A 24,136-nucleotide genomic window follows, 5' to 3' on the forward strand; every position below is an offset into this window, starting at 1 on the left:
CTCATTCTGGGTGTTAATTGCATCAGTTTCTGGGTTTTTTGTGGTTTTTAAAAACATTTTCACGTGGAATAAATGAAACATGCAGCATGAATGATTGTTATAATAAGTTCTGGGTGCAGAAGTTTGAATTTATTGTGGATTTTCCGTTTTTCATAAAATTTTTATATTAAACATACAGCTTCAAATCTACTCATAAACCCACTAGCATTTGGTTAAAGGTCTCTTATCAAGTTGCTCTTCAACCACAAACTCTTTGTTGCCATTAACAAGAAATTCTGACTTGATTTTGACCCGACTTGTGGAGAGAGCTGGTTAACACAGTTAACACCGTCAAGTAACGTAAATACAATTAAATAAATACCTTTTAGAAATTAAGTATTGTTTTCTTGCTCTTTTTTCCTGTCTTCCAGTGTCAAAGACAGCAAGCTGCAATATGATCATCTGCTCACATTAGCAAATATTGTCTCAGACTGTCAGAGTTTGACCAAAGTGGAGTAAGTAAGATTCAATCTTAAACATTTTGGAGGTCTAATAATAAATTTTAAGTGTTTTTTTTGTTTTTGTTGATTAATAAAATGTTGTGTTTTTGAAGACTTAACTTTTTTTAATCTGAATTTTTTTTCACTTTGGTTTCCGTAGTTCATAGAAGAGACGGCTGAAATAAAAGCCATTTCTTAAAAAGTATTTTCTTTCATTTGTAATTTCTTTTTAAGAAAAGAAAGCGTGAGAAAAAAAATCAATTAAAATCTGATTTGAGATTTTAATTATCTGGAAATAATTTGTGAATTATTTCCAGAAAATGTATTTCATCCTACATGTTTTCAAGAGCTAAAAAAATAAATTTACATATCATAGAAATTTTCTGGAATTGCTGAAACTGATTTATGTAAATTATTTAGTATTCAGATGTAAAATCTGAAAAAAACCCCAATTAATTTGTGTTTTTATTGTTGCACAGATTAAAGAACAACATGCTGCAATCTGAGTGGATTGAAAACTTTGTGACAGCTTTAAAAGTTAATCTGAGACGATGTACTATCAGGTGAGATTATTTATTTATTTCACCAAAATCAACCGTTTTATAAAATACTTTTTTCCTCAGTTAGGTTGAGGTGCTAAACAAATAACGGTTTAATGAAACCACCGACTCGCTGTATGATGACCTGCTGCTCCTCTTCTCTTTTCTTCATCAGTGTTGAAGAACGTTGGATCGGCGGCGATGACGCTGCGCTTTTACTGCGCCGCTGTCTGCTGCTCCACAAACCCGTCCAAACCATCAGGTGAACATAGACTCCAGACAGACCCTGAACTCACCGCAGGACGTTCAGGAAGGAAGTCATGAATGTGATTGACTTTGTTTTTTAGGATTGATGACACCACACTACAGCTGGTTCTGATGGACAACATGGAAAGGTACTGACCCAGGAGAAACCCGTAGACTTCACACATATTCGCTTTATGTCCCTTTCACACACATAACAATTTTACAGATTATTAGGGAAACTTTAGGAAACTGAATATTATTTCCTAAATGTTATCACACTGTTGTGCTTTAATAAGAGTCAAATTTGGCTATGAATAAGTATTATGGTTGTTATGGCAACTATTAATAAAACTAGCAGTTTAGATCCAGTATACCAAGTTGGTGCATCACGCTTGGTAGAGAAAATAGCCAACAAAGTTCAGTCTCAGTTATTATTTATAAACACCTGCCTGGTAATAGATGAAGGCATAAGTTCAATACATGCTGCACATGTGTATCGAATAAATACAGGTTACTTTTCTCAAACACACAAGAGTTTATTAACAAAATGAAATCAGCTTCACTGTTAAAACATTGTATTCAATAAACTTGCAAGTTACTAGTACTAGTTCAACTGGCAGATTATCTTACTTATAACAAAACATTTTTCCCACGTCATAATTGAAAAAACTATTACTTTTTTGATCAATATTAAGGAAGTATTTACTTACAACAAGCTCATATGTTTTGCTGAAAAGTCACTTCTAACTTATTTCAAGAGAAAGTTGACCAAAGACTTGGTAAGATTTTATATTTCCAGTCCTCACTGGACATTCACTAAAGTTTTAACACAATGTATCTCAGTTTATATCACATAAACACCAACATCGATTTATTTTTTCTATCGCCATGCTGATCGATTCTTCTGATCAAGTTTTATTTCTCATGAAAACGTTGAGAGATTAAGTTGTCTCTTTTTTCCACCAGTGATGTTGCATTTTCAGCTCAGTCAGCGATTAAAAATATAAGGTAAGTGACAGATGAGAAAAATGCAAATTATTCCTGCAAATAATGTCCAACCAAGATAACAACCATCATATTTCACACTTACATATTTAACACCATCTCATTTTTCATGTAATTAAAATCAGTTAAAGCTACAATATTCACCCTGTAGTTGGGGAGGTAAGCACTGTAAAACAAACTAACATTAACGGTCAACGCAGAATTTTACCGTATAAAATTCTGGCAACCACAGCTGCTGGTATTTTACTGTAAATTGGACACGCTTTTTTTTTTTACAGTATAGTTTTGACCCCTAACATTTTGATTCAAGTATCTTTTCTGAACTTTTTCCCCCGTAGAGCATTAAAATCTTTATCTTCTCTTTAGTTTTTAACCTAAAAATATTTGTTCTCTTTTTTTAGTGCCTCCAACAGCAGCGTGGAAGGAGCTAAATTACTCTGCTCTTTTCTACCCTCGCTGCCAAATCTCACGTCTCTCAGGTGACCATTTTCACCATTTTCTTGAACATCATTAATTTTAATTTTCCTGCGTGACGATCACTTCTTGTTTTCCTCTGCAGTGTTGGAATCAAAGACAGCGCTGTGGCTGAGGAGCTCTTACACGTCATCCTGAGCTCTACGCCCATTCAGCGTTTAAAGTGAGCAACAAAACACAAACTCCATTTTTTATTAAACATTTTCTCATTGCACCCGATTGCGTAAAGAAAAAAATACAGCTTCTTTTTAGTTTTTTATGTTTCCTGCAATAAAAATGAAAAGAAAATGTAGATAAATGCAAATGTGGAAAACCAGCAACATGTGACATATTTTCATCATGTCACATTATTTAAAAAAAGAGAAAATAAATGAAGCAACACAGTGGAAATGAATGTAAACCGCATGATTAAGACATCTTTAAAAAACATAGTTTTCTTGTTTCTTGTTGTTTTATTAGCCTCACATCTTCTCTTCTTTTCATTGTTGTTTTAGTTTATTGATATTGCACTTTGCGGACTTTTATTTGCATAAATGTCTCAAGCTTCCTCTACGAACGTGGACAGTTTGCTTCCATCTGTCCAACAGACATCGTTCTGTAAATCTTTTGGGTTGTTCTTTGAAGCAGTTGAGACTCAAATGGAAGAATAAATGCACAAAATTTTTTTCATTTTGCATAAGATGTCCCGTTTAACACATTAAACTCTAAAACTTTCCCTTTAATTCTCACTGTAAATTTTATTTTAACCTCATTTTCTGTCTCCTCTAGCTTGTCTGGCGTCCTCATAAGTGACGCAGCGGCTCAGACTTTGACCAGACTGTTGCCACGCCTTCGGTCGTTCAAGTAAGCTCATCAGTTAATATGAAGAGTTCAAAATAGTCTGTTCTTCTATGCAGCTTATCGTTATATTAATGATCTGTCACGCATCAACGTTTTTGTTTTCCTTCTCTTCTGCAGATCATCGCATTGCGTTTGGTCAGCAGCTGGACGGCTGCTGCTTATCGAAACGTTGAAGGAGAGCGCCGCTTTGGAAGAACTTTGGTAAAACCTCAGTTGGTCAAATGTTCTCGACTCCATTCAAAAGTCAAATGTTTGTATTTATCAGTGTTTTTGATTCATTGTTTCTTAGTCTGGATGCAGCGATGCAGCTGAATGAAGACTGCAGCAGAGGTTTGGCACAAACACTGAGGAACATGAGATCTTTACAGATTCTCAAGTGAGTCAAATCTCTGTACCATGAAAATAATAACATAAAATGCACCAAATCACAGAATAGATTAGTTTTCCTGACCAGCAACATTTTATGTGACTCTGCAATAAATACTTTTAAATCTTCATTGATCTCTCAGTTATAAAATTGATCACATCCTGCAAAGTTTGGTCTTGTTCACAAATCTTTCAGCAGCTCCAGACATTTTTGTTGGATCTTTTTCCTCTAAGTAATTTCACTTAGCCAAATGTCATCTGTCACACTCAGCATATGAAATGTGTCCCATGTTACAAACAAATGCTAGATCTGTTCATGGAATATGAAGTGACGCAATAAAACTAAATCATCATCAAAATATGTGTGCATTATTCTAATCACATTTATTAGAAAGTTATATTTTAAGGGTCAGACATTGAGGCTGATGCTAAAACTCACTGTGAATGATGAGAAAAGTGTACTGGTGAAGAAGAAAGAGTTGGGAAAGTAGGGATAATAATAATTGAAATTATGATATTGCTAATCAATGTTTTGCTGAAATTATGTAGGCCTAGTATAGCACATAAAAGCAGGTAAAAATATGCAATAATTTAGTTTCAGCTGTTTGATTTTATATTAGAAGACAAACAAATTGCACAAAAACTAACAGCTGAACATTTGGGTCACCTGCCTGAAACTGTAATTTGAAGGGCTGTGATGATGAAAAGTAATTTCAGGCCTGAAATAAATAAATGTGTGTCTGTTTGTAAAAGGCTGGATGAAATCGTAAAAAGTTCAGGACAACCAGAAGCCGACGTTGTTCTGGACCTGCTGGCCGGGATGGAAGAACTCAACCTGATTCAGGAGATACAGTGAGTTTGTTTCCCTCACAGAAACTCGTTTGGGTTAATCAAGTGTTTCTGCCTTCCAGGGAAAAAAAGCTGAATTCATCTTTATTTTCAGGTTGAGTGGCTGGAGGATGGGTGATGGGGGGATACAGAAGCTAACGGGAATCCTTCCTGGTTGGAAAGATCTGAGGACGATCAGGTAATGAAACTACCGTCCATCTTCTACACACACTCATCCATGCAGCATTGCTACTCTCTCAACAATATGCACCAGTTTAAGCTAACACTGGGAGAGCTTGTAAAGTTCATTCATTAAAAGAAACAGGGCTATTCACTCAGATTCTGACTCTGGATGTCAGTTTCAGATAAAGAGCTCAAATTTTCTCATATTTACGTCCTGACAAAAAGTCGAGTGTGCAAAATCTTCTTAAAGGGGGTCGAGAGTTTTCCAGGCCCGTAGTAACTATCTTACCTTCAGTTGTTTTTAAAATGCTGTATATTTCAAAAACAACTTAAAAGAAATTTGACTTTGTATCTGTCACTTTGAAATTGGCCTCTGTCTCTTTAAGAACCTCCTACACTGCAAAAACAAAAATCTTACAAAGTATTTTTGGTCGACTTTCTTGTGCAAATATCGTAGTAAACTTGAAATTAGATATGACTAATATTCCTTAATATAAGGCATAAAAGCATTAGTTATAAGTGAAATAATCTTGTGGACCTAGAACTTTTTCATCAATATTATGAAATAATATTGATTTCATAATATTGCTCTTGTTTCTTGGTGAAAAGTTGTTTTTAAGTTAGTTTTGTCTGTATTCACTAGAAACTAGAATAAATTACTTGGTAAGATTTTCTGTTTTTGCAGTGTTCTCTTTATAATGATATTATAACACGATATAAATCCCAAAAAAGTAAATTTTGCATAATATCAACCTTTAAACCAGCCGATTCTGACGTTCATTTTGAAACCTTTGAAAAAAAATAGAATCCACTCTACATTATATTAATCTAACAACTAAACAATATAGCACATAAACAGATGGAGAGGGACCAGTTACAATAACTGAAGAAAATGTAAACCTGCGGGTGATTTTCCACTCGCCTATTCACGGTTCAATATTCACAGATTGTTTTTGTGGAGCAAAACTCCAAATTATTCAAGGAAAAATTGCACATTTTCATTTTGAGGATGAAGTCGTCAGTTCTGGTTTGCCTTTTTCCAGATGTCAACTGGTGCTTAAACCAAAAAGTGCATTTTGTCTCACTTGCCCTGTAAATGTTGAAACCAGATAAACTGATTTAGTGTTTTTACTCGTTTTTTCTCCTCCAGTCTCTCCAAGAATCTTGTGAGCGATCCGTCAGGAGAGAAGCTGCTGGAGGCTTTGAGTGGCTGCAGGCACCTGGAGGAGCTCCAGTAAGAAAATAATCTCAGAATCTCTATAATATCTGCTTCTTATTTAGAAATGATTTCTCTATCACTTAACAAAGTAATTTTCTGGATTACTTAATTAACTTCTACATGAGTGCAACTAATGATTATCTTACTTATCAATTAATCTCCTAATCAGTTTTTTTTTAAATGTCACATTTGGCTGATTTTTATTAAGTCTTTTTTATACAATATTAGACATACATTAAGCAATGCAAATAAATAATATTTAAGTGTGAAAATAAACATGTTTTTGCCTAAAATGCAATAACATACTGTTCTTTTTGTGAACGCTTGATCATTTGTAGCAAAGGATGAATCTGCAAAAAAAAACAAAAAACAAAACTAACTTCTAACATTAACATGTGAAAATCTGCTTGACTTAACATCAGTGTAGGACTGATATGTTGATTATTTTTTGTATTAACTGATTGATAATTGGGTAACAAAAGATGATAATAATTTTTTTTACACAGAATTTGAACCAGGTGAAGGTAAAACCGGTAAAAACGACCACTGGAGTTCTGGATTACACATATTTACGGACAAGAGAGTTTGTCTAAATCTTGAGGGCAAAATGTGAATAATTTTTGTACAGTTTTGACTTAATTCAAAAAACTGTTGTTTTTTGAAAACTCTGACTGTTGTTCTTTTGATCAATCGAGATAGTGATTAATCGATTACTAAACTAGTTGATTTGAACAATCAGTTGGTCGGGATTAATCTGATTAATAACATAAAGTGAGGGTGAAACCATCTGCTTGTCTTTCTGTTCCAGTCTGTCCAGTAACCATATTGGTGACCTCACTGCTGCCAGAATGGCTCTTGTTCTCCCATCAATGTCGCACCTCTCTGTATTAGAGTAAGATTTGTTTTGCTACCTATTAACATAAATTCATTCCTTCCAGTCCTATCAGTTTAATCTGGTTCTTATTTAGTATTTCAGAAAACCGTGTTGGAAACGAGGGCTTGTTCAGTCTGTCCAGAGCCATAATGAGCCTGAAGAACCTCAGAAAGATCCAGTAAGTCCTGATAGTTTAGGAATCTGATTTCGGCTGCGTTGAAGGAGGCATTGACTGTTTCTTTCTGTTTTTTGTTTTTTTAATGCAGCCTGACCTCTGTGGGGAATTCAGAGCTGAGCGCTGTCGCTGCCAGTTTGAGCCACTGTCCCTTCATAGAGGATGTGGGGTAAAAGAAGAAACTATTTAACACATTGAACTAATAGGAAACTGTTTAACTCAGTAGAAACATTTACAGTAAAAATGTTTGGATTTGATCTGAATTTCTTCACTGGGATCCAAAGATGTAACCTGTAGTGAAACTGATTCATTCTTCTTTACGTTACAAAGCTGACTTATCTGTGTGACTAACAATAACTTTACACACAGATTATTTTATGCTTTTTTCAGCTTTGGGTGGAATAACTGTGAAGACGCTGTGGCGCTGGAGCTGGCCAACGTTCTGCCTGTTTGCCACGATCTGACTCGCATTGAGTGAGTTTAATTTAATACATACTGTAGTTGTGCAACACCCCTCCCCTTCTCTCTCTACTCTTATTCTCTGCTTCCTCTTCTGAGAGGGGAGATGTGCTACCAGCTCTCCGTCTAACGGGTGAATTGAGTTTCCTAAATCTGCTGGGATTTACCCTGTCCAAACAAGTGTTTAGATGTCACTTGTGTGACTAATTTTAAAGGTAACTTTATTTATTGTTACTTTTAAACTAAAATTTCCAGCATGGGGAAGTGGGATGTTCTCAGGTTTTCTTGACAATACACACAAATATGACTTTGAAAACAGTAGAGACACGTGTCACATTATGTCTAAAATAAAATTAAACGTGCAATATGCAATATTTTTCGTCTAGTGTCTAGAGCAAGTATCTTAGTACACTTGAAATGAGACAAAACTAACTTGCAACTAAGTTTCCAGCAAGATATAGAAGCTTGTTTTAGGTTAGTAATTGCTTAACATTGATAAATAAAAGTTCTAGTTTCTCTGGCAAATTATTTCACTTAAAACAAGACATTTTCCCATGTTATAAGTGAAATAATCTTCCAGTGGAACAAGTACTTTTTAAAATCAATGTTAAGAAATTATTGATCTAAAACAAGCTCCGATATTTTCATGAAAAGTTACTTGCAAGTAAGTTTTTTCTGATGTCCAGTAGAAATGCTGGATCCGATATAATCTGAATCGGTCCGGATATTGAAAAAAAAAAAAATTGAGATTAAGTATTGGTGACAATGTTCCTTATCCATGAGGGCAGATCTATTCAGTCTAATTCTGTTTTTTATTTTACATTATATTTATAATTCCTAATTTCACTTTCTGAACCTTTTGAAAGTTTGCTGCAGTTCATTTTTACATGTTTGACCAAGATAGTCAACCTATTACAGTTTCTTTATTATTTATTTGACATTGGCTGTTATATTCCTAATTGCACTGACTGAACAAATTAAAGTTGTTTTCATATGTTTGACCAAGGATGTGAAGCTACTGGTGTATTTAAGAGAGCTGTACTGGAGCAGAGTTAGCAAATAAATTTGTAATTTAATACATTTTTGTTTGTGTTAAAAAAAAAAAAAAAAAGAAACGTTTTAAGTCAATGAAGATGTTTTTCTGTATCGGATTGGTTCCAGCCGATACTAAACCTCAAATATCAGAAGTAAAAAATGTGAATCGCTGCATCTCTAATTTCAAGTTAGAAACTGGACCTAAAATACTTGGTAGGATTTTATGTTTTTGCAGTGTTTAGTGTGTATTTGTGTTCAGTAAAAAGTGTTCATGTGTTTTCCGGACTTTAATGTTTCTACTCCTGTTCCCTTCAGCCTGGAGTGTAACAGTGTGAGCGCTGCCGGCGTGGAGGCTCTGGTCAGAGCACTAAGGTGCTGCCCTGCTCTGCAGGTCATCAGGTAAATGTTCCCAGGACAAATCTTTACTTCTTTACCTCACCTGGAAGCATTTCATCTTAATGTGAGAATGTCTGCACATTCATTTCAACGCATTTTCTTTCCTTCAGGTTGTGGAGGAATAAAGTCTCCTGGAGTGAAGCTCTGAGGTTCAACCAGATGGAGAGGAGGCTCAACTTTTCCTCCACCTAATGGGATTACCATACAAATATATTTATTTGCAATATCATTTTTTGCAGATGTTCTATTCGAAAACGTACATCGTTTAAAAGGAGACATCTGAGTTTTTCAGATTTTCACAAGAGAAAATTGCAGGTGGGTCCAAACTAAACAAAAATGACATCAAATCCGACTTTTTATGTAAATATACTTTAGGAAATCACACAGATGATATGAAGTGTCTTCCGATCTCAGTAAGGGTTCAGTCAAACTCTAATGAGCTCATTATTTTTGTTCCTTGTCACAAAGTTTCTGCTGTGAAACTAAAGGCCACCTTTTATGTGTTGTATTTCTGCAGACTCTGGTTTAATGAGTCACTTTGCACAGACACAGAGGCCACATATGTGAAAAAAACACAATAAGTCAAGAATCTGCAGTAAACAGGAGGTTGTTCCTCTAGTCATCATTAAGGGTTGTGGTCTCTGTCAGAATACGTATTTATTTTTGCTCTTTGATGGAAAGAAAAGTGCAGCTTTATTTTTTTTTATTGTTTATTTATGTTTGAAGCAGTTTTAATCTTATTCTATTTTCTGTTTAAAGACTTGTTGATAAAAAGACACCAGACTTGGTTCTGGAATAAATGCACCTTATTGTGAAAACCAAGAGTGCTTTTTACGATTTCTATTCAGGTTGACATTTAAGTTCTCACAAACTTTCCTCTTTGCTTGAAATTCTCAGTGAAAACACTGTTATTCATTCTCCTGTTTGTTTAATTTACAAATTGTGCGCTGGTTTAATTTTGTTTTATGCCATTTTTTTCATCTTAAAGACTAAAGATGATATCTTGCTGCAGCTCAACATTTTTTAAAATGTCTTCCTTGTACTTCTTTACTTTTATTTGCTTTTTGTTATTTACAGGAGTCACTACCTGTAGAAAATGACTCTTTCCTTGCCAGCATCTTCAGTTTAACTGAAGATCCTTGATAGAAATAAAGTTTTTTTTTTACTGTGTGTTTCTTGTAAAAAGTTGAGCCTTTTTGTTTTTGTAAATATGACAGAAAAGAACCGCTGAAGCTGAAGAAAAACATCTTCAAGAGCACATGGCTCCCTCTTGTGGTTATTAAAGGTGCTACAGCTCTCTTATTTATTGCATTTCCTCACAATGTTGCGATCGGTCGCAACAATAATGAATTTTGTTTTCAGTTCACGCGGAAATTTGAATACTGAAAATCTCCCCGCTAAAATAAAAGGTTTCAATAAGGCCTTAACTTGTACGTTTATGAGAAATCTGAAGTTTAACATTTTTGTTTAGGATCCAAACGCACAAAAAATGCCGGAAGCAAATCAAGTCAAACAATATTTCTGCTCTTAAACACAAACATGACAGAAACTTTGTGCTAGAAGGAAAGTAAAGAGAAATCTAAACTATTTGGAATATTTTGAGACCACGGGGTAATACCGCCATCTGCCGACAGTATTGGTAGTGGAGGATTTTTTTCGTATTAGTATTTTTTTTTTTTACATGTGCAGTGGTTCCGTCTTCTGCTATTTACTTGTCCACCTAAAAATATTACACAAGCAAACATGAATACTACGTAAAAAAAAATAAAAAAAAAATCAACTTTCCAGCCAGTTTTTTGCACCGAACAATCGCATAGACATAAACGAGGTTTTCATTCTTGTCTCAATTAGTCAAAGCCTTAAAAATAGTGTTTTTTCAAAAAAACAAAGATTTCATATTGTGTTTTTAAAAAATGTCTTTTCAGTGTCAAAATTTATGATTTCAAATAATTGCTGTTCAGACACCTTTAAGAAAAGCCTGAAATTGTCCTTTCATCAGACATTAGTATTAAAATGTTTATAGAAAGTTTTCACCCCTTATATGTTTTACACTTTTATTACTTTTACAAATCAAGCATGATAAACAAAATGTGGCTTTTTGACTAAAAGAAAAGAACAAAGTGAAAATTGATTAGATCTTATAGAATCAGGTGCTACAATCACTGGAGACTCCATTCCTGTCATTGGCAGACGCCTAGTACCACATGATGCAGGCTCCGCCCCCATGCGGAAGTAGAGCAAACCTCCAACGAACAATGACTGACAAACGTGTCAGACGCATTTTGCACATACAAAACGGGTGAGTAATGACTTAAATGATGCAAGTTTGCAAAAATCTACCTTCAAGAAAAGGCTTAAAAATAAACATTAGCATAAAAAGGTGCTTAAATATAAATACTGCAGTTACTGCAGCACATATTTTCAGCTACCTTTGTTATTTACACACAGAAATCAAGCATGACCACCTTCAATTATTGATCTTTGATTTGACTATCAATAAGTGTTGTTATTACAAAAAATTAGATGTTTGCTACCAGTTACCCTCATGCAGACAAACAAATGGTAGCTTGGACTTGAAGTCAGCAGCATTCCTTGATTTATTTCTTGCGTTATTCCAGACTCCTTTGGGTTTTGGAAATAATTTGGATTTTGTCCTCTAAATACTCTGTGTTGTCCATCGGTCCGGATTGCATATTCCCCACTGACAACGTTGGACCATGATTTGCTATTATTTTCCTCAAAATCTTTATAACTGTAGCACGTTAGGAATGATGAATCCAGCAATACTGATGGAGGTTCGGTTCCTCCAGAAAAGGGGGTGCACTTCTAGACAAATGTCAGTTGACTGGACCTCTGTTGATTTGGGTTTGTCACTTTAAAGGGGGTGAATAATTATGCAATAACTTATGTTCTATATTTCGGTTTAATTGCCAATCTTTTGTAGAAATAATTTTTCCCCTTAATATGAAAGTGTTTTTTAGTAATTTTTCTAATCAAAAAAGCAAAATTTTGTTGATCACAATTGATTTATAAAAACAATATAAAAGATCCAAGAGGATTAATCCGTTTTAGAGGAACTATTTGTATGTGTTACAGCACATACAAAAAAGTTGCTTTGGGGTGCAAATGACATAATATTTTATTGCCTCCAGCGTATTTCCTGGCTCTGACCTTTTATTTTGAAAGAGAAACAACTCTGTATCCGGTTAGACCTTATTGCCGCGAACTTGAACATTCTCCGTCCGTCGCTGCTGCCAGAAACAGTCAGCCGCGCTCCGAGGATGATTTCCGCTCACACACTGTTGCGCCTCCCCGGATGATCCACCGCAGGTCAAAATGTCAAGTCCAGTTTTCACCCTTCTATAGACAAGAAGAAGAAGAAGAAGTGACTTAGAGTTTGATGTTTGTTTTTCTTCCTCATTGGGAGAAATAGTCATAAAAAAGCGGCGAAGTGGAAAACGCCTGAGAAGTTGCTCATCATTCTCTGAGGTGAGCCTGTTTTTGCTTCTCTTCGTTGATCTGAGAGCGGGTTGGTTTTAACGCACATGATGTGCGCGCAAAATGACCTGCAGCTAAAGGTGCATTCAGACTGCGGGTTAGAGAGGTGACGGGCGGAAGGATGTGGGGGCAGCTGCGAGATTCTGGTGGAAATCTTGCATGTAGAAACAGGAAAAACGCGTTTCTGAGCAACGTTTATAACCTAATGTGAGTTTAGGTCATCAGTTATCTTTGGATGATTATTGTTTATATCTGAACTCAGCTTGACGTCTGTGTCTCCAAATGCAGCAGGCAGGACATGTAATTAGACCTGATGAGTGTGTGCAGAGGTCAATGTGCTGGAAGCGGGCAACAACCTGCCCTCTCTCTGGTTTCCCTTCTGTGTGAATGTCAGGACGTGTGACTGGGATGAGAGTCTCTTCCCACTGGAGGGATGCAATACAGCTTCATGTTTTCAGAAGACTCTAAACTTGGAGAGAATCTCCACATTTTCAGATTTCCCAGCTTCTTTTGACAGCAATGTGATGCACGGAGTCAGATTTGGTTCAGATTCCTCAGTCAAAGCACAAGAAGGAACCAGCAGGTGTGAATAACCGCAAACCACTAAAGCCTTGAACAACGAGTGAGTGAGTGAGTGAGTGAGTGAGTGAGTGAGTGAGTGAGTAGAGCGAGTGAAGACCCTGTCATTTTCATCTTCATCATCACAACCTCCAGTGTGACATCACAGGAGTGAGGCAGAGGACCGCTGGTTGTGACACATTAGTATCTTAGCAACAGACCGCATCCTTTCAGCACGCCGCCGTGAGAACAAAACCGCCTTCATGGACACAGAGGGAGCTGTTTGTTCAAAAAGCTGCGGCAGAATTCAGTCACTTTTATTTCTGATGAGAAGAACTTTTTTAAGATGCCAGAAAAGCGTTTCTCCGTCTTAACATTAAACGTCTTTGTTTTGGCGGTTGGCACTGAATGGTTGTGTGTGTTTATGTGGTTGTACCTCTTCAGGACCTTTCCATGACCTTTAGGCCTCATGGGGTCAAAGGCCCGGCCTACTGCAGTGGACCAGCATCTTTTAGTTGAAGGTGTGAATTGACGTCAGGGATACTCAGAAATATTTTTACACAGATGAACTGAGTCATCATACGTGTGCTTGAGTTTTAATTTTCATTATGTTGGTATGTTTCAATCAAAATCAAATAAACTCATTCTAATGTCGTCCAGGTTGCCCTCCTGTGACCTCAGATCATGGCCTACACACTGGGCGTGGCACCAGACGGTCGGACCCGCTCCGTCGGACCGCAGCACTGCGTCACTCGAGTCGAGCTCTCTGTCACTGCGTCCAGCCTGCTGGATCGGGATGTAGCCTCCAAATCAGACCCGTTTTGCGTTCTCTTCCACGAAGTGGATGGAAACTGGGTGGAGGTACGTCACCAGGGAGGGGCTGACGGATCAAAGGTTTTACTTTGCAAGGAATTTGTACAAAATGCATAGACAATTTTCAGATCAGGTCAAAAAAAGTTGAAAAGATCTGAATCAATTTTGCTAAACCATTTGACTCTGAAAATAAACAGTCAGGTTGTATTTGTTGACCTGTAGGTTGTGATCCAAACACACGAGGTTTTGGCCATCTGGCATCAGTCATGGCATGCTGAGCCCAGGGAAATGTTGCCAGATTCCTGAGCTGTATTACAATAGAAAACAAGGGAGGAAGATGGGCTTAAAGGTGTAATTAGATTAGTAATATCAATATGTTTTTACTCATAACTCTTTCCCCTTTGATTCTGCAATTGACCTTAATTATAATAAAATAGTAAATTGGCTAGAGACGTCTGAATTACTACTCAGATTTCTGCATAACTTTACATATAATGTTCTTGTTAAAGATTAACTGAACCCCAAACTTTTTTTTTAAAGATAAAACATATGAAAAGGTTCTGTCTTTATGTTGCTGTTCAAATTGTGAACATTTCTTTTAAATTTGTGTAATTCTGTAATATTTTGCCTAAAACCATCTCAGTTCTGCCCTTTTTGGGTTGAACAGTGGCTACTGCAGTTAAATTTACCCTTTGGTTACAATCTTACAGCTTGGTTAATGTCTATGTGTCACGCAGCCTCGGTCCAGATTTAAAACCATTTCACTCCGACACACGCCCCCTGCTGGTGAGTCAGGAGTTGGAATAATGAGCTGATTGGTGCTTCACATGTTGTCACCATATGAATCTCCAATAACATAGAAGAAAAGTTGCTAATTTGGTCCAGTGTCCCCCTCTGCTTATTCCTACACTTGGCCACGCCCCTTTGCATATATTGGCTCCGCCCACTCGTGGGATTTTTAATGAATTGTCTGTGGGCGGGGCTATGCTTTCACAGTGGGGTTTAGTTACACTGAAACACTTGACTTAAGCACGCTGACCCTGCTGGTTTTAACAGAGATGTTAAAATTTCCAAGTGTAGAAACAGGTTAAGGTGAAGGTTTTTGGTGTTTGATGGATTAAACACCAGACAGATGCAATCAATGTGACTTATGTATAAAAAACTTTATTTATATTAAACGGCATAAAATCAGACAACGTTCCATGACGTGCTCCATTTGCAGCTGTGAGTTTCTGCAGTTCACGGTTGGAAAAGTCAACTAAACCAACCAGCTTCTCCTGGCAAAAGCCAGTAACAAACAGTGAAACCACAGAGTTTCAATATTAGTAAAAAGTGACTCGTCTCTCTGCCATGGGAGTGAATGTAGGTCAGCGAACCACATAGAGCTGCAGTCACTCATGCAGCTTACAGCTGACTGCAGACACTTCAGCAACATGGTCCTTCTTTATCACCTGCTGCTGTTTATAAATCCAGCCTGAATGGGAAAGTATTAGTTCTGCTCTCAGAGGTCAGAAATACCAGCTGGGATTTGAGAAAAGTTTCACAAATGCAGCTTAAAACAAAACGGTTCTTATAAATCAAGATGCTGAAGGGAGAATCTGTTTGCAGAGATGCTGTGATCCATTCTCCTCCTCAGGCTCTCATAGATGCTGTTATTTCTATTAATAACCTGTTAGCTGATGGTTTTTTGTTTCTTTCCTCACTTTTTTCTGTAGTCAATACATCCTGAGCTGAAGAAGCATCAATTGATGCATTAAATTCTTTTTTTTATTTTTTATTTAAGATTTATAGACATTGAAGCATACAGTGAGTCAACACTCAATATATGGCAAAGTTATGATTATTGCAGTAATGGTTACACAGTGTGCGAGGATAGTGAGGTAAAAAACTACAATAACATCAATAAAATTATAAATACTGAGATGAAAACAATGAATTTTAACATTTATTTATTATTTATTATCTGTGGTTTATGTTCTTGATGCAGCCAACAATTATTTTATTAATCCATTATTCTATCAATTAATTTGACAATTAGTCAAGTAATTTTATTTAAAAAAATGGCACATTCTGCCAATTTTTCAGTTAAATACTTAAGCTTATGTCATACAATATGAAAAAAAATATGTAAAAGTGCATATAAACAAAGCAATTCTATTTTCTAAACAAAGAAAATAAACCTTTTAAATTGAAAATCTATAAATAAAGCTCAAAAAAAGAAAATAAATATTTTATTGGCTAAAATGAAATAACGTAGCATTGCTTTAGCGAACGCTTGATTATTTGTAGCAAAGGATGCATCTGCAGCAAAAACAATACCAAATATTTAAATAATCTCTTTCTGCTTCATTTAACATCAATACAGTAGGCTATTGTTTCATTTAACTAATTAATAATTGGATAGGAATAGGTGCTTAATTAAATTTTCTTTACTGAATTTTAACCAGGTGAAGTTAAAACTGCCACTGGAAGAGTCTGTGTAGAACATATTTACAGATAAAAATGGTTTTTAACTTAAATGCAAAATGTAAATATTTTGTTGCAGTTTTAGCTTAATTACTGCTCTGATCGTGTTGAGTTTATGTTTTAAAGTCTGCAAACTTTAGCTAGTGATTAATTGATTAATAAAGTAGCTTTCGATTTCTTCAATAATTGATTAATCGCGATTTAACCTGATTAATCATTTCAGCTATACTTGATGCTGCGATGCCTGACTGTGCGCCAGTCAGCAGATCAACATGGAGATTTTAGCCGTCCAAGCTAGAAATGTCTTCTGTTTTTCTTTTTATGTTGTTAAAAACCCAAATGTGGGCGTGCCGTGGTGGCGTAGGGGTTAGCGCGACCCACATTTGGAGGCCTCAAGTCCTCGACGCGGCGGTCGCGGGTTCGACTCCCGGACCCGGCGACATTTACCGCATGTCTTCCCCCCTCTCCTTCCCTGTTTCCTGTCAGCCTACTTCATAAAAAGGGACACTAGAGCCCACAAAAAGACCCCCTGGAGGGGTTACAAAAAAAAAAAAAAAAAAAAAAAAAAACCCAAATGTGAATACCACATTGCACCAGTTTATGTACGGGGTGTGTGTGTGTGTGTGTGGGGGGAGGGCGTGTGTGTGTGTGTGTGCGGGTGTGTGGGGGTGTGTGTGTGTGTGTGTGTGTGTGTGTGGGCTGCAACTTCAAGGCAACTCTGCAGCAAACAGCTGGTCAACAGGGCAATCAGATTTTTGGGAAGGCATGCATGTGTGCGTGTGGGTGTGTGTGTGTGCGTGTGGGCGTGCGTGTGTGTGTGTGTGTGTGTGTGTGTAGGCGTGTGCCTCGGGTTGCAGCTCGCTGTCGGTCAGCGGGGCATGTGGCTCCAATGCGAAATTGCCAACGGTTACCAAGGCAACGCCGAGGGAAACAAAAAGCTTAGCGCTCCTGTAGTGAGGGCGCGATGGAGGAGGCGAAGCTGGGCCCGCGCCTTTTCTCGGGTTTTATCCGCAGCTTGCCGTTTCTCTCACACTCGCAGCTTTCTCACCTTCTCCTGCTGCCTCCTGCTCGCTTTGTTTTCCTCCCATCGCCTTCCCAAATCCCGTCACCTCTCCGTGCCTCATTCTGTCTTCGTTTTGCGTCTATATCCGTCTGCGTTAGGAGATAGAGGCATGAGAAGCAGCTGGGTAAACCGAGGGGGGAAAAGTGTGACAAGAGAGGGAGGGAAAACCGGGCGACAAGGCGGGTAAAGGGGAAGGAGACGGCGGAGGTGAAAGACGGAGAGGTGACGACATAAATTAAGATGAAGGTGACAGTAAGTGAGCGAACTGAGCTTGATGGTAACTTGGAGGAAATATTCATCTAAGTTATGCAAATGACAAAACACCCAGTTAGCAGTCTGCTCGAGCAATTTCCTAAATCCTGTGATCTTTTTTCTGCTCTCCAAACTCCAAATCCTAATGCTAATCTCCACACGTGTTATGAGCACAGATATAAGCTTGTAACACTGCAAGTGAGAACTCGAATGCAGTGGGATGTTCTGTCACTGAGGTTTAAATCACACATTCACCAGACTGCAAAGTGCAACCTTATGGAGCCTGGAGTCTTTATTTGGTGGTTCTGTTAACTTTAACTTTTATAAACCTTTCTGCACCGCGATGCAGATTGAAGTAAGTTTCTTTTTCCTTCTTCTTCCACCACCGTGTTGGAAATAAATCAGTCTGAGTCAGAATGATGCTACTCCACATTTCGTCTATTTAAATGACAGCCGGTGACTGAAACCAAATTGGGTTTGTCCACCAGAGAGCACAGGATGTCCCACTCAGCGCAAGTAGGTCACAGTTCAGGGATCTACATCAAAATCTTCTGACTGAAATGAAACGGAAACAAAAAGAGATTTTGGTGACACTTTATTTGTTCCATATTTTTGATGCATTTGAGTAAATATTAGCACCTTTCAGCTCCTCTGCATCACTGGTTCTGGTGTCTCCGATCTTTAACTTGAAAATAAGTCATAAGTCGGAAGAGACCATTTAAAATGATCAGCTTCTCTGATTTTACTTTTTATAGCTGTATATTTTTGAGTGCTATGGACCTTGTTCTTTCATTCTTAATGACAATTGTTACGGCTGCAGTGGGTCTCTGCCCTTTTTCCTTTTAGGGTTCTGGAGGCAGGCCTTCTGCAGGTGTTATGTTTTTCCCCGATTGGTGCTCTGCTACTTTAAAAGCTGCCATGCTGCAACAGACAGGAGGCTTTTCCCCTCTCCCTCCTCAGAACCCCATTTGGTTTGGTTTGTATCTTATGGTTGAGTTTTGTTAGGTTTGTCTTGCATTTGCTTATTTCTGGTTGGTTTTGGCATAATTTAATAAATTCAATTTTTATTTAATCAGAAAATCCTTGTGTGGTCTCCTTTAATGTTACCCCACCAAACAAGCCTGGTGGACGTAACACAATGTGTCTCTGAGATTTTAAGCAAAAATTAAATATTTATTTGCAGAAAATGAGAAATGACTTTGCATTAGAATTAAAGGGAAGGACAAACTCTGGTTTGTACTTATTTATTAAACTTTTTCATAACAGTATTTGTAGAGTTTATATGTTCTCCATGTATGGGTTTTTCTCTGCTCTTAATTCCCCCTTTTTAGATTGCATTTGTTTTACAAACACAAAGTGATCTATGTTACAGTATCTATGTATACATAGATCTATGTATACAGTAACCAACATTTACTGTATTACTCTCTTTCTGCACCATGACCACGATGCTCCCACCTCTCTCCCCTCAGGTTTTAATTCTTACTGAACCTGAAAGATCAGAGGGAAAGTACATTTAATTCACTAGATACTTTTTCAACAAGCAGAATGACACAGGAAATGCAAAAGCTTATGGTAGCCGCCTTTCCAATCATAATATCCCACACAACGATAATTGCATATATATTGTTCAACTCTACCTGGAATCTATTTTTAAGAGAATAAAATAAAATATTGGGACTCCTTTATAATTATTTGTGACTGAGGAACAACACAATTGTAAAATTTTACAAAGAGGCACCAGAGAGTTGAGTTTATATCAAAATGATTAAAAATGGGAATGGATCTGAAATAAATGTTTGTTTCAATACACATAATAGTAATAAATTAGAAAGAAAACTAAAAAATATCCAGCTGTGCAATAAAAAGACAGATATAAACTGCTTAAATGCATGACCTAATTAAGTAAAATGTAAAGAAAATATGTAGATTTTAATAAAATGCTGTCATTTGAGGGAATTCACAAAGAAGCACTCTTCTCCATTTAAATGTATTTCCTGAAAATATGAATTTGCTCCACAGATTGTCTTTGATTTGATGTTTTGAATGAAGAGCACACATCCAGTCAAGAGGTTTGTTGGCTGTTGAAATTTGAATAATTAGCATAATTTTAGCTAGATGTGCCACAGTTGAAGTATTAAAAGTCGTTTCTAACGAGGATAGTGACTCTTAAGCAATGAGAGTTAAACTTTCCAGCCTGCAATGCTTGTTTTAGTTCTGGCATCTGCAGATTGATTATGTTGATCAAACAGTAAATATATTATTTGATGCCATAAACATCATGTGAGTTGACTACATTTTAACCCATTTTATTTTCTTAGTTATGCCTTTAGGTGTCCAAAGTGCGGTCTGGGGGCCATATCTGGCCCCTGGGATGATTCTGTCTGGCCCACAGATGGAGACTTTTTAAAATTTAATTAGAGGAAAAATATTACAAATTAAAATTTTCTATAATGGAAAATATTCAGTTCAACACAAGGTATTTGTCTTTAACAGCCAACATTTTGCTTTCTTTAAAATTTCAAATGTTCATGTTTAGCTTTTTGTTGCCCAGAATAAAGTAATCACACCCATTCCTCCTCTGTTGTCTCCTTGTAGCTCGTAATGTAGCCACAACGTATTTTATTTGTTGTTTTTGCTCCAGAACAGAATTCCTGCGTCTGCATGTGTTTATGTGTTTTCCAGTCTTTCGTTGTCTCATATCATAGTAAACGTGGGCAGATGAAAGATGAGGTTGACATGAGGACAAAATGCTGCGAGGTTCTGATTCAGCTCCGTAGCCTGGTGAGCCGGGTTCAAATCCGCCGTGACTCAAATCTAAGATGCTCACTGGAGCCGCCGGGCGTCCAGGAAGTCCTCGTAATTTAGCTCCCTAAGCTGTGAAGCGCAGCCATTCTCCTCCGCTCTTCATCACCGTAGTTCAGAGTGATGTCAGCACGCTCAGGGCGGCCATCTTGTTTGACAATTTATGTCAACTCCATGACAAAATATAAAGGTCAGGCTAAGACTTTCTTTAATATAAAAATAATCATGATTTTACAAGAATACGGACATAGTAATAGGAAAACACTTTAATTTGACCAGAATAAAATTGTGATATTTTGAGAATGAAGTAGAAATTTAATGAGAACAACATGAAAAATAACAAAAAATTTGTTATTCAAGATTTTTTCCTCATTAAAACAACTTTATTCTTGTAAATTTCTGTTAATATTATGACTTTATTCTCTTAGTTAAACAAATATTCTCATAGCCTGGCCCTACTGCTCCACCATACAACTCTCAGAAGGGATATTTGAAATTAAAACCACTTTTTGAAAATATTTACTGTCATTTCCGATTTATTTTTTAGAAAAGAAAGCAAATTAATATTGCTTAAAATCAGATCTGGTATAAAATGAAATCTGAAAGCGAAGATTTCTTTTCCAAGGTGATTGTTGATGTTGTCCATGTTGTCATTCTAAAAAAACACACTTTTATTGATTTTCTCACACTGATAAGAAACTGGTAATCGAAGTATTTGATCAGCACCACTGCTTTTCCTGTTTTATACGTTAATTTTCTTTTGCTTAACAAATAAAAACCTTCACTCTGTTGCATTTTTGTACTCGAGGTGAGATTTAAATAACTTTAGAATCTGATTAAAACTTGATGATACAAAACGAAGCCTTGAGAGAAAACAGTTTATTTTTAACACAATCTTGATAAGCATCAGTTGTAACTAAAGAGACATTAATGAAGTAAGACATGTGACGATGTAAAGCGTTTTGCTGCAGCAGGGCTGCATCTGTGTGTCATTACACACAGATGTAATTCATTCACAAGATGCTGGTGCTTCACAGTTGTCATCTCTGCTACATCAGTGCATCAAACTGCTGCTTCTGCTTGCCGTAGTTCAGAAGTGGCGACAGGCTAAACATGCACTGACCTCATCTGGATAAACAGGCTGTGAGTCAGAAGCTGGTTAGTGGAGTCACAGCAAGAACACGACTCCTGTTGTCCTTTTAGAGACTCCCACACCCGCTAGGATGTCTGCGTCCGTCTGGGCAGGTTTTGTTGCTATAATTAGACAAAAAGTGACTCCACCAAGCTAACAGTTTTTAATTGACAGTTAACATCAGAAGATAAGGTGCAAATGGCAGTTTGTTATCTACTATATGAATAAAGGTTAAGTCTAAATCCAAAGCTAGCTCTTTAATTTAGTCCTGTGAATCTGCACAAAACAGTGTGTTTAATATAGGAGGAATATTTATTGATGACCTTGACTTAAACTCATTACATCATCAAATGTTCTCCCATTTTGGCTGAAACAGTTAATCGGATTAATCATGAGGAATAGATTTTTAAAATAGTCAATTAATCTAGTAATCGAGTAATAGTTACTCTATATCTAGAGTAACTATATATATAGTACAAATAATATATATATATTTTATTTTTTATATAGAGAGTCTAAATAGGTCACTGGTTATAAGAAGAACAGATCAGTAACTAAGCCAAAACTGTAAAAATAAAGAAATACATTTAGCTTTAAAGATAAAAACGATCTTTAAAGCTAAATGTAAAAATGTTCTACAGAAATCCTCAAGTGGCAGTTTTAACTTCACCTGGTTGAAAATAAAATCTCATATTAAGCACCTTTTGGTGTCCGGTTATTAATCAGTTAATCCAAAAAATAATTAACAGATCACTGGAAAATTTCCAGACACCAAAAAACATTAACTTATTGCCAAAAAAAAAACCAGCTGGGCGTTTTTCTTTAAGTGCTTGGACTTTTTTTTTGGAAGCAGTTGAGACCCAAATGGAAGCATAAAAATATGAATTTTTCATAACAGACCCCTTTTAAGAGAAAAAAAGCTAAATCAAAGATCAGCCCCTGTTAAAAGGTGAATTATTTGCTCTCTACTGTTTGCTTACACTTAAACTCAGAAACATTTTCGTTCTCATCCTTAAAAGAAACAGAGTTTGAACAAAGGATGAAATAACTTGTTTTATTCCTTTGCTTCTGCTCTTCCAGCTGGGACGGACCGAGACAGCCGTGAACAACCTGAACCCGGTGTTTGGGGTGAAGTTCCAGGTGGACTATCACTTCGAAGAGATCCAGAAGCTTCGCTTCGCCATGTTCGATGAAGACAAGTGTGCCACACAGCTTTACGAACACGACTTCCTGGGAGAGTTCATCTGCACACTGGGAGTGGTACAGCATGACCGTCTGCTACTTTCGCAACATCACAGATTATTTTATTGGAGGAAATGTTGAATTCAGCAGCTAGTGTAGGAAACTGCATCAAGTGATTAGTTTCAGGATAGAGTAAGAAGGAAACTTCAACAAAATACCCTAAAATTAAAATCTGGGTTTGTTTTATTGAGAGCAAATGTAGATGATGCTTACTTTTTTAATTCTCTTCTAGATTGTGTCCAATAAGAAACTTCACAGACCGCTGATATTAGCCAATGGGAAGCCAGCTGGCAAAGGTTCTGTCACGGTAAGAATAATTACAGTTTAATCCAGTTAATCCAACTCCAGTCCATTTGCCCAGAAAGTCCGGTTTGTTTGGGGAAGTGTGAATGCGTAATCGAACCATAAAAGTGAACTCTGGCCCACCTAAAAACCTCAACCTGTGTTCGGTTCAAAGGAACTCTGGTGAGGTTTTTAATGTATATGTGAACGCTAAGCAGACTGGAGACCACTCCAGAAGCAGGAAGTGGACGACAGTGCAGGGTATTCTGGGTAAACAACCAAAACAAACACTTGCACTGGTGGGAGAAATGAGAAATCCTCCAATAGTTAAAATTTCATGCTACTCCATTTTTGTTTATATTTTGTGTTCAGTGTCTTGTTCTGAGGTTTTTGTGTTGTTTCCCCCACAGGTGAACAGGTTGATCTAAGGGTTTGGTTTGTTTGACACAGTTGAGTGTGAAAGTGAACCAAAGCAGCTGAAAATGTAACAAATGTTGCAATTTTGGTTCCCAATCTACTGCAGGTGTGAAAAGCAAATGCTTTTGTGTTACAATACTCCCATTTTAAAATAAACCCTTTGCTGCATTAAGGTGAATAAAATGATGCATTTGAATTAAAGCCTGTCAGACTGTAAGCCACGCTGCTCACATTTAAACATGCCTGCATTAGCTGACTGTGCGTATCCTCCAGCACTTCTACTAGAAAACTTTCTCTTTTCTATTGACATTTAGCTTCTTCTTGCTGAAACTAAAATGCAAGAAGAAACTAAATGGAGAAGTATTAACACTCAGCTCAACTCTGAGACTGAAAAACAGAATCGGCTCTGAACAAATCAATAGTTCATCCTGTTCAGTTGCCACTAAGTTAAACTTTTCTGCAATCAGATATGGATGTGCAGATTCTAAGA

General features: G+C 36.8%; 2 protein-coding genes across 4 annotated transcripts in view; both read left to right on the forward strand.

Moving 5' to 3' along the window:
* nlrc5 (NLR family, CARD domain containing 5) overlaps positions 1-10,539 on the forward strand; it is a 34,246-nt gene extending 23,707 nt beyond the window's left edge. For all 3 annotated transcript variants that reach the window (XM_032589098.1, XM_032589108.1, XM_032589116.1), the window contains 19 exons: positions 411-494; positions 959-1,042; positions 1,194-1,280; positions 1,366-1,413; positions 2,231-2,272; positions 2,671-2,748; positions 2,829-2,906; positions 3,512-3,586; positions 3,701-3,784; positions 3,873-3,959; positions 4,703-4,801; positions 4,893-4,976; positions 6,111-6,194; positions 6,988-7,071; positions 7,148-7,231; positions 7,320-7,397; positions 7,619-7,702; positions 9,038-9,121; positions 9,229-10,539. In XM_032589098.1, the coding sequence (XP_032444989.1) occupies positions 411-494; positions 959-1,042; positions 1,194-1,280; positions 1,366-1,413; positions 2,231-2,272; positions 2,671-2,748; positions 2,829-2,906; positions 3,512-3,586; positions 3,701-3,784; positions 3,873-3,959; positions 4,703-4,801; positions 4,893-4,976; positions 6,111-6,194; positions 6,988-7,071; positions 7,148-7,231; positions 7,320-7,397; positions 7,619-7,702; positions 9,038-9,121; positions 9,229-9,310 (1,510 nt within the window). In that variant the 3' untranslated portion in view covers positions 9,311-10,539. The remainder of the gene's footprint in view (positions 1-410; positions 495-958; positions 1,043-1,193; positions 1,281-1,365; positions 1,414-2,230; positions 2,273-2,670; positions 2,749-2,828; positions 2,907-3,511; positions 3,587-3,700; positions 3,785-3,872; positions 3,960-4,702; positions 4,802-4,892; positions 4,977-6,110; positions 6,195-6,987; positions 7,072-7,147; positions 7,232-7,319; positions 7,398-7,618; positions 7,703-9,037; positions 9,122-9,228) is intronic.
* A 1,816-nt stretch (positions 10,540-12,355) lies between these two features.
* Positions 12,356-24,136, forward strand: part of cpne2 (copine II) — a 39,810-nt gene continuing 28,029 nt past the window's right edge. Inside the window, exons 1-4 of the mRNA XM_032546005.1 lie at positions 12,356-12,607; positions 13,835-14,035; positions 22,786-22,965; positions 23,180-23,254. Coding sequence (XP_032401896.1) covers positions 13,859-14,035; positions 22,786-22,965; positions 23,180-23,254 — 432 coding nt within the window. The 5' untranslated portion in view covers positions 12,356-12,607; positions 13,835-13,858. The remainder of the gene's footprint in view (positions 12,608-13,834; positions 14,036-22,785; positions 22,966-23,179; positions 23,255-24,136) is intronic.

This window comes from Xiphophorus hellerii, chromosome 2 (genome assembly GCF_003331165.1).
Source record: "Xiphophorus hellerii strain 12219 chromosome 2, Xiphophorus_hellerii-4.1, whole genome shotgun sequence".
In the NCBI taxonomy this organism is placed as follows: Eukaryota; Metazoa; Chordata; class Actinopteri; order Cyprinodontiformes; family Poeciliidae; genus Xiphophorus; species Xiphophorus hellerii.